Source organism: Heteronotia binoei, chromosome 16 (genome assembly GCF_032191835.1).
Source record: "Heteronotia binoei isolate CCM8104 ecotype False Entrance Well chromosome 16, APGP_CSIRO_Hbin_v1, whole genome shotgun sequence".
Taxonomy (NCBI): Eukaryota; Metazoa; Chordata; class Lepidosauria; order Squamata; family Gekkonidae; genus Heteronotia; species Heteronotia binoei.
Genome location: NC_083238.1, coordinates 39,828,154 through 39,838,096, shown reverse-complemented (window position 1 = coordinate 39,838,096; position 9,943 = coordinate 39,828,154). Strand labels below are relative to the sequence as shown.

Below are 9,943 nucleotides of genomic sequence, written 5' to 3'. Positions count from 1 at the left end.
CTTCGAGAGCCCCAAAACTCGTATGCGAGTCCCACATGGGCGGCCCCTGCCCCAGCCACCTTCCCCTCAGGCGAAGCCTCCCGCCGCCAGCGATGCCTGCCGCTGGCCCGTTCCGGCCTCCAGAGGGCGGCCGAGAGAGCGGCGTGACGCGCGGCCGATGAGGCCTCCTTCTCTCCCTCCCTCGCTCGCTGTGGAGCCTCCGCGGCCGCCACGCCTAACGAAGCCGAGATTGGCGAGCTGAGGGGAGGGTGGCGGCGGCGGCAGGAGGCCGGGGCGATGGAGAAGGAGGCGGCGGCGGCGGCGTCGTGAGAGCGGCCGGTGGGGCCTGGCGGGCGGGGGGCGGCGAGCGAGCGAGGAGGAGCCGTCACGATCTCCCTCTTCCCCGTTTCCCTTCCTTCCTTCCTTCCCCCTCCTTTTCCTGCGGCGGCTGAGCGGCCTGGCTCCTCTCCTCTCCCAGCATGTCGCGCTCGGTGCTGCAGCCCAGTCAGCAGAAGCTGGCCGAGAAGCTCACCATCCTCCACGACCGCGGCGTCGGCATGCTCACCCGCCTCTACAACATCAAGAAGGTGCGCGGGCCCGGCCTGGCCTGCGGGGCCGCGGGGAGAGAGAGGCGGCTGGAGCGGGGTGGGGGTGGGAAGAGGGCGCCGTCCCCTCCGCCGGGCGCTGCTCCGGCCTCTGCCTGCCTGGCGCGGCCTAAAGGGCTCCTGAGGCGGCTGCACGGCTCTTCCCTCCCCCTCCCTCCTTTCCCGGGGCTGCTCTTAGTCAGCGGGGCCTGCTATCGTATGGGTGTGTGTGGGGCCTGGGTTGGCCTGGGGAGGAGGCCCCAACAGGAGGGGTGTGTGTGTGTGTGGGGGGGAATTGTGTGTGTGGGGGGGAATCTATCTATCTATCTATCTATCTATCTATCTATCTATCTATCTATCTATCTATCTATCTATCCATCCATCCATCATCTGACTATCATCTATCTGTCATCGATCTAACTATCATCGATCTATCATCTGACTATCTATCTTTCCATCATTGATCTACCTATCTATCCGTCCGTCTATCTGTCTGTCTGTCTGTCTGTCTGTCTATCTATCTATCTATCTATCTATCTATCTATCTATCTATCTATCTACCTTCCTTTCCATCATCGATCTACCTACCTACCTACCTACCTACCTACCTACCTATCTATCTATCTATCTATCTATCTATCTATCTATCTGGGGCGGAGGCTCCAACAGGAGATGTGCGTGTGGGGGAATTCTGTCTGTTTGTCTATCTGTCTGTCTTTCTATCTGTCTGTCTGTTGCCCTGGGGCAGAGGCCCCAACAGGAAGTGTGTGTGTGTGTGGGGGGGATTCTATCTGTCTGTCTGTCTATCTGCCTAGGGCAGAGGTCCCAACAGGAGGTGTGTGTGTGGGAATACTATCTATCTACCTACCTACCTACCTTTTTTCAGCACAAGCACTGATGGCATGTACCATAGATAGAAACAGGACATCTATTTTTCCTTCCTGCATGCCAGTCTTTTCTTAGTTCTGGTCCAATTCCGCATTAGACCTTTAATCCTGGTTTAACTCTGTCCCCAAACTGACATTCTGCACTAGAATCAGAGAAACCCAACTCTATGATTCTATGATTTTAGTGTAGAATGTCAGCTTGGGGACAGGGCTCAACCAGGATTAAAAGCCTAGTGCAGAATTGGTCCTGGTTTTCTTGATGCGCAGGTAGCCTGGGAGAGATTAGGAAGGGGGGGGGGGGATGTAGGTGGGTTGCTTGCAAATATGGGCTGGATGCACCATCTGGTTCTTTTTTTTCCCCCCTCCCCTCCTGCTGATTTTGGCTTGCCCATGGAAAAGGCAGTAGATCTGTTTGGGGTTAGGAAAGAAGAACCTCCCCAAAATCCATCCCCCCCCCCCTCGTTTTCAGAAGGATTGAGAGGAGACTGTGGTTGTCTTCCTGATTGAATACGTGATCGAAAATGTCTTTCAAAACCTGTGTGCACTATGTATATAGGGATGGAGGGAAGGATTGGCTCCATAGGGGAATTTGTGCCATGAGCACTTCAGTGAAACATTGTTTGGAAAGGTGGTACATGCCATCAGTACTTGTGCTGAAAAAAGGTAGGTAGGTAGGTAGATAGATGGAGATGACAGGCAGACAGATAGATCCATCCATATGGGAACTATGAATCCTGCATTTTTCCTCACTCTGGCCTTGGTTGTGGCGGTTGTAAAGGGGGTCTCTTCTTGTCCCAGTAGCCCCCCATATAATAAAGATAATCTAAAAATTATAAGCTTATGCCGCAAGCATCACAGCAAAACGTTGTTTGTAAAGGTGGTACATGCCATCAGTGCTTGTGCTGAAGGATTAAATAGCAGCTGTTCCCTAATTGTTCCTATGATTATCAAAAAGAGGGGGAAAGGAGAAAATGTTTCTGAAGGCAGTGCAAAGGAAGCTTCTTGACAGGTTATGTTTCAAGTGGTGACCAGAGTGCACATTTGACCGGTAACCCACATTTTAAGTGGGTTTTTTTTAAAAAATCAGTGTGTATGTGTTTTCAACCATAGACTGAATTGAAAAAGAAATAACCAGTGAGGTTTTTTTTTCCCTGGTAGGGATTTCACGTGTTACATTTGGGTATGTGAAGAAGCTCTTAAAACTGGTTTTTACAAATATGTTATTTGTCCGAATTCTAAACACGTTAACATGTATCTTAACAGAAAACATATTAATCTGGCAGCTCTATGGGTTTTAATTAGAATGTATTGAGGATTGAAGCCTTTCGACTTCATTTCCCCTAAATTTTCCTGTGGAACTCCCCCCACCCCCAGCTGCACCTTACTGTTCTCAGAATGCTCCTTGTGGGGGAATAGGGGACCCAGAAATACTACATGCAGTATGTACGATCTGTATAATTGCATACAGTAGGGGTGGCCAAACTTGCTTAATGTAAGAGCTACATAGAATAAATGTCAGATAATTTCCTGGTGATGTTTTAGAGGCCCTGAATCACTGCTTGACTGCAATAGTTAACTGGCTAAAAGTCAACAAACTGAAAGTAAAACCTGTAAAGACAGAGGTAATGCTGGTTGGGAATGTGGATGCCTTGAAGAACATTGTTCTCACTTTTGAGGGAGTTAAACTGACCCTCACTGACTCAGTTAAAAGTCTTGGGGTCATACTGGATCTATCTTTATTACTGGAGAACCAAGTTAATGCAGCCGTAGGGGTGAAGAAGACTTTCTTCCACCTCAGCCTAGCCCAAAAGGCTCCTTACCTTGATATACCTGACCTGGCCACCTTTATCCATGCCATGTAACATCAAGACTAGACTACTATAATGCACTATATGTTGGTCTCCCATCAAAATCAATTTGGAAACTCCAGCTGGCCCTGAATGCTGTGGATTGACTATAAACAGGAACTAGATGGAGCATGCGTATTACTCCCATTCCTGCAAACTCTCCATTGGTTGCCCAATGGTGGGCAAGCTCAGTTTAAGATATTGGCTATCACATACAAGGCCCTTCATGGTTTTGGCTCCTCTAATTTATGGGATTGCCTATCTCTCTATGTTCCGCCACAAAAACTCTGCTCATGTCAGCGGAGGTTTCTGCAGGTGCCAGTCTGCAAATGGGCCAAATCAGGAACTACCCATATGCATGCTTTCTCCATATGGTGCCCACTTTGTTGAATGGTGCGCCTGGAGGGGCCAGAAAAGCTTCCACTCTCCTAGACTTCTGCAAACTATGCAAAACAACTATTTATATGAGGGCTCTTCTGTTCAAGGTAATAAGGTTGTATTATGGTTTCATAGGCATATGTGGATAAATGATGGGGACTTGTGGTTTTTACTGCTGGCATATTGTAAGTAGGATCCTATTATGTAATTGTACTGGTTAATGTGTTGTGTTAGTGTTTATGTTATGCTCCTGTTCTTTTTGGTGGTTCCAATCTTCTAATATCCCATTTTGAGCTCAGGGATCGCTTTGGTGAAAAATAGGTAATGGAGCTCATCCAGGGATTGTTATGCAGCTGCACCTACTATTCAATGGACAAGGTGGGGAGGAGGAGGGGAAACCCTCAGAAAGGTTCAGGAGCTGTGCTCCTGTGAGCTCCTGGTGAATCCGAGACCTGATTGTACTGATGTACTCTGTGCAGTCTGCCTTGAGCCCATGTGAGAAAGGCAGACTATAAAGAACATAAATAAAGTAGAGGAATGACACTAGGGGGATCTGCAGAAGAAAGGACGAATTGGAGGAAATTGCCAATTTAGTCTGGATCCAACCCGTAATCTTTTGCTCATGAGAAATATTCTCCGAAATTGTAGCTGAGTGTCAGTTTACTCTCTATTTGGACATTGCATAACATGATGTAAACGTTCATAGGCTTGGAGTCGTCAATTTATCTAGTTGTGTGGGTGTACCGTGCTTTAAGATAAAATTTCAGACACAGTCATACAAAGTAGAGGTGGCAGATCTTCAGCCACTGGATGTCCACTGGCCAATTTCTAGTGGGCCCTCCGGTGTCTGTTAGTCACAAGCAGGGTTGGATTTAGATAGACATTGGCTTCATCTAGCAAAACACTTTCATGTTCCTAAGCAAGACAGTATGATCTTATCTCTTGACACTGGTCAGTTAATACCATAATTGTTAAAAGAGATAATAAACAAGTGATGTTACTTTAAATTACACCACAAGGATATTAGTGTATTTTTTAAAGCAGAGGATACAAGACAGAAATCAGACCTCTGAGCAAAATTACATAATATAGTTATCTTGTATTGTTTTATAGGAAAATGTAGGTATCCTAATCAGAGATTGGTGTTCAGAATTATTTGTTAGCTTGTTAAGAAGTTCTTGCAAATACTTCTATGTAGACTTTTGAATAACCACTTGTAGGATTATCTCTGGGAAGGAAGAATCAGGTCCAGGAGAGTGAATGTAAAAAGGTGGAGGAGGGAGGTTGAATTTTTTTAAAAATTAAATTATCATGCTACAAATTACTAGCATGAATCTATGTAAGCATGGGGTTTAAAAATATTAGCATATATTGTTAAAACAGCTTTTGGGTAAATATCACAATGTACCCTGGACACGTATAAAAGTTTTTGCTTTTATGTGCCATTTGAATCTTGTACTTTTTTTGTCTTTGTTGAGATTTAAAGCTTTCTTCCCCCTTTTCCTTTTTTTTTGGAAAACAAAAATGAATATATGATCTATGTGTTTTCCTTCAGGCTTTGAAGCATGACTTTGAATATCCCATATTATAATCTCCAGCTTTGTTCAGTTAATAACTTCATTGTAACATTCTCCAAAATTGTGGCTTGTTTTTGCCCCCCAGTACAGGTAGTTCACAAAGTGCTGAGGAGTAGAAAACAAGGCACATGATAGGCAGCTGGCCTTGACACAGCTCTCTTTCTCCCAGTTCTGGAATTCAGTCAGTGTTAATTTGGAATTAACGCTGATTGCAGTTTTGTTTCTGGCTTCATAGGCGTCATTCATCACTGTGGTAACTGGAGGATCACTGTTCAAAGCACTGGGTCTTGCTAATGCAGGCTGGTAGATAGAGCAGAAAGGATGGCATTCATGGCATTTTGTAGTCTGCTATTTTTCACACTGCTGCAGAGTCCTTCTCGAGACAGGAAAATGTCTCAAAGCAAGAGGAAGCTTGCTGTTTTTGGAATACCGTTTTTGCTTCCCAAACAACGAATTTCCTGCAGGAGGAAAATATATGTCTTCGCTACCAGTGAATGTGTGTTGTTTTGTACGTTCTCTAAATCAGCAAGAGGCAGATTACCAGCCAATATGTGGTATTGTGGTTGGGTGAATTGCTTAATTTTTTTTTTTTAAGAAAAGAGGAAGCAATAGCAAATAAACAGGGTTAGCTAATTTCTAATACACACTTGAATTCGCGGTGGCTTTCATTCAAGAGCAAAGTTACATGTTCTGCTCTGTTGGTATTAATGGGACAAAAGTAATTGCATTAATATTACAGATTCATACTTATTTCATGTATATATATATCAGTAGTGTCCTTGGCCTAAAATCGTGTGTCTTTTTTTCACTTCCTGCTTCAAGTAGTTTTAAGTCTTTGCTGCTGCTGTTCCTTTAAACTATATTTTGCTCTCTGATAAGGGGTAATTGTTTGCAGTGGTTTTTTTGGGGAAGGGGGGGGGCTCTAACATATTCTTTATTTACTTAGAATATTTTGTGCCGCCTCTTCAGCATCCTGCTCAAGGCAGCTTATAATAGATGCTAATTTTTCAGCCAAAGTAGAGAGTTGACCAAATGTGACTATCCCTTCATTTATAGTAACTCTTTTCATTTAAAAAACAAACAAATATCAAGGAATAGCTGATGCATTCTTTCATTCTCTACACTTGAAGCTTGTGGCAACTTTTTAGATCAACCTTGTTCCCAAGAGAGAGATGCTTTGTCAAGTTTACCTCTCCTAAGCATTTTTGGAATAAAACTCAGTTTGGTCTACTGACAGTGATGAGAAGAAGATACTGGATTTATATTCAGCCCTTCACTCTGAATCTCAGAGTGGTTCGCAATCTTCTTTACCTTCCTCCCCCACAACAGATACCCTGTGAGGTGGGTGGGGCTGAGAGAGCTCTCACAGAAGCTGCCCTTTCAAGGATAACTGCAGGAACTATGGCTGACCCAAAGCCATCCCAGCAGCTGCAAGTGGAGTAGAGTGGGGAATCAAACCCAATTCTCCCAGATAAGAGTTCGCACACTCACATCATTTCCAGTGAATTTGGAACAAGAGTAGCTATAGTGGAAGCAAGCACAGGAGAGATCACTCAGAGAAGGAGAAAATTCCTTTGGGCTCTGACCTTTGCCTTGTTTCTGTCTGTGGTGGACATCCTGATACTCACCTTCTGTTTTCTACCCCGGCTATGTGGGTCTGCTTTCCAGTGGTCCTGCTTCACTTTGTCACTGGTGAGGTCATGATACTGACATCATATGATCTCTTGTCACATACTTGAAGCTCTGTGGATCCCAGATGTGGAAATGTTGAAGGCCACTGATCTATATTGATCTGCCCTGGACTATTGAGATTTTCAGTAGTATTCCAAAGTCGTTTAAGATGAGACATTAGTTCAGATTTGTTTCTTATGTTTATAACGGGAAGAAATGAGAAGTGTTCTAACCACTGCAACTCAGTGCTGGGGATGCTTTATTGGGTTTTGGTGTCAGCCTCAAAACTAGTGTACACTGCTGCTTCAGAAAAAGCATGTGTTGATTTCCTGTTTTGAGAGATTTGCCACACGTTCATATACTCTTTTCCGAAGCCACTGTAGTGACTCTTGCAAACCAACATAGGGGCCCTTGTGCTTTTGTGAGATGGAAGCTGTTCACATTTGCTTGCCATGGAATCAACCCTTGTCCCTCTCTTCCTGTATGAAGCCCGGTGAGTTTGGTCTTGAGGTTACTATTTGAGACTGAAATAAAGTGCTGTAGCAATTTCCAAGGATATATATTATAGATGACGGGATCTGTCCCATGTTTTTAGATGAAAAACTGTATCAATTGTAGTTATACTTAAGCTGCTATTTACAGTGGGGCAGCTTGTGCTATTCCATGCAGCTGAGAGGCACTTCAGTGTGACAAATCTTATCAGGGGTCACATGTGGTTTTTATTTTTTTGTTTCCTTGCTGGGTTATGTGAATCAAGGGCCTTGATCTTTTAACTGATAAAAGATCTGTGGTATTTAATTGGTCTAGGAGAGGAAATGGTTTTTGCTTCTGCATTTTTAAAGTATCAAATAGTTTTCTGGAGTGGGGTGTAATGTGCCACTGTAACACAGATTATTTTTTGTAGTAACACTGTGTTGCTAGATGAAAAGCTATCCTTCACACCCATTTTCTGATGGACAGGGCTCTGCTAAAAAGACACAAGCTTTATTGATGACATTTTAAATGGACTAGAAAGAGACTGTTGTTACTTCTCATTGGATATACTGAGGCCTTTGCTGTCTGCTAAATTGTAGGCCTCAGTCTTTGATGTAGTCATCAGCCTCAGTCTGCAGAGACCTACTTTAAATGTGCCAGGGGGGGTAGCATGTCCTACTTAAAAAAAAATCAAAAGTCTCTGTTTGACAGTTATAAATCCCTAAGATAGATCACAGATTTCTTTTAAATCTGCATTTCAGCGGTGCTTTGCCATGTATTTAAGTGTACTTGATTTTTGGAGAAACAAGTCTAAAAAAACAGCGGAGGGCTTAGAAATAGATGCTTAGTTTTTTGCATCATTGCCTTTGTCCAAAGATCTGACCATTTTAAGAGAAAGTATTGTGTCTCATTTAATTTAAAGTCTTTGTATTTCCAAATAACAAAAGGATTCTCCATAGAAAATGGTTGAATGCTCTGGCAAATCTAGCTAGAATATTACTATTTATTAGTTTACTGTTTCCCTTCCTTAAATACTCAAGTTCCTCTGGACATGGAGAACTATCTGCATCTACATTTTTATATAAAGATACGAGTGGCAAAGATATTCCTTGCAAGCTTGTACTTAGAAAGCAGGGATTATCTCATAAAAAGTAGGTGGGGTGGCAGAGTTGGGGCTTTTCCTGGTAGGCTATTTACATTCTCTTGCAACCATTTTTAAATGACTGTAGAAACAGTGTTAACAAACCTGCACTCCGGATATTTCATCCATGTTTTCTGGAGTTCACCATCCCAATAACATTGACAGCTGTGGTTTCTGCAGGTGTATTATTGTAAGAATCAGCCCCGTGGGGCAGAGCGGTAAAGCTGCAGTACTGCAGTCTGAGCTCCCTGCTCACGACCTTAATTCAATTCTGGCAGAAACTGGGTTCAGGTAGCCAGCTTCAGGTTGACTCAGCCTTCCATCCTTCCGAGGTCAGTAAAGTGAGTACCCAGCTTGCTGGAGGGAAAGTGTAGATGACTGGGGAAGGCAATGGCAAACCACCTTGTAAAAAGTCTGCTGTGAAAACGTGAAAGCAACGTCACCCCAGAGTCGGAAACTACTGGTGCTTGCACCAGGGGACTACCTTTATCTTTTTATTATTGTAAGAATGTCATACATGTTTCCTGTCTTCTTTTTTTTTTTTGCATGTTTCCTGCATATGAGAAGCTAGCATTGTCTGGAAAATATTTGGACATTTGATCTCTTCCTATTATATTCTGAAGTTGTACACTCCTGGGAGAATTGTGCTGTGTGCTTTTGCTAAACATTTGTCTCTAACCTTTGTCTAATTTGTCTAAACAATTGCCCTAACTCTAACCCTGCTAGTGTCCTGGCTTGTGTGTTACTAACACAGCCACACTACATGCTATACTGTGCTCAAATCTGCCATGGGGACTTGCAGACATATTGCGGCTGAAAGTTCCTAGTGGGAAATCCACTTAGAAGTGCCATAGGAGCCCAATTGGGATAGGAACTGCAGTGCAGGGGGAGGAGAGGGTACCTGCCTTCCCACTGCACCAGGGCACCTAATGCCTGTTGGAGCAAGAATCTACATAAACCCAGTCTGACAGCTACAGTATGACAGCTGGTGATCTAGCTGCCAGGCTAGGTCACAGTGACCTGATCAGCAGACCGGCTTGAGCCGGCAGAAGCCAAGTGATGCAATCTGCTGAGTCAGCACGGCCAGGATTGGCTGCTTGGACTATATATGATCTGTGTGTGCATCACACAGGTCTCTCCCTGTGAGATGGTGGTTAGGCGAAGCACTTTGTCCGTGGAGGTGATATTGTATAGACTGCACAAGAGAGCACTTGTTGTGTATATATGTTAATACACCTTTTGGCACTAGTTGCACGTGTCTGCCTGATTTTCTTTCCTGAAGCCCTGTGTCGGGCAAGTCATCTCCCTCACTCTGCTACTCCCGCTCCGACAGGGTTATGGGCCCAGCACGCTTCCGCTGCGCGGAGGAGAGAGTTGAGAGTTGAGCTGACTGTGAGGTTGGAAA

General features: G+C 44.2%; 1 protein-coding gene across 7 annotated transcripts in view; it reads left to right on the top strand.

The window, feature by feature from the left end:
• The first annotated feature begins 352 nt into the window (after positions 1 to 352).
• NCKAP1 (NCK associated protein 1) overlaps positions 353 to 9,943 on the top strand; it is an 83,365-nt gene continuing 73,774 nt past the window's right edge. For 4 of the 7 annotated variants that reach the window (XM_060257415.1, XM_060257413.1, XM_060257414.1 and 1 more), the window contains exon 1: positions 413 to 566. In XM_060257415.1, the coding sequence (XP_060113398.1) occupies positions 459 to 566 (108 nt within the window). In that variant the 5' untranslated portion in view covers positions 413 to 458. Of the gene's footprint in view, positions 567 to 9,943 lie in introns of all 7 variants that reach the window. The other 3 variants (XM_060257419.1, XM_060257416.1, XM_060257418.1) reach the window with 2 other exon arrangements.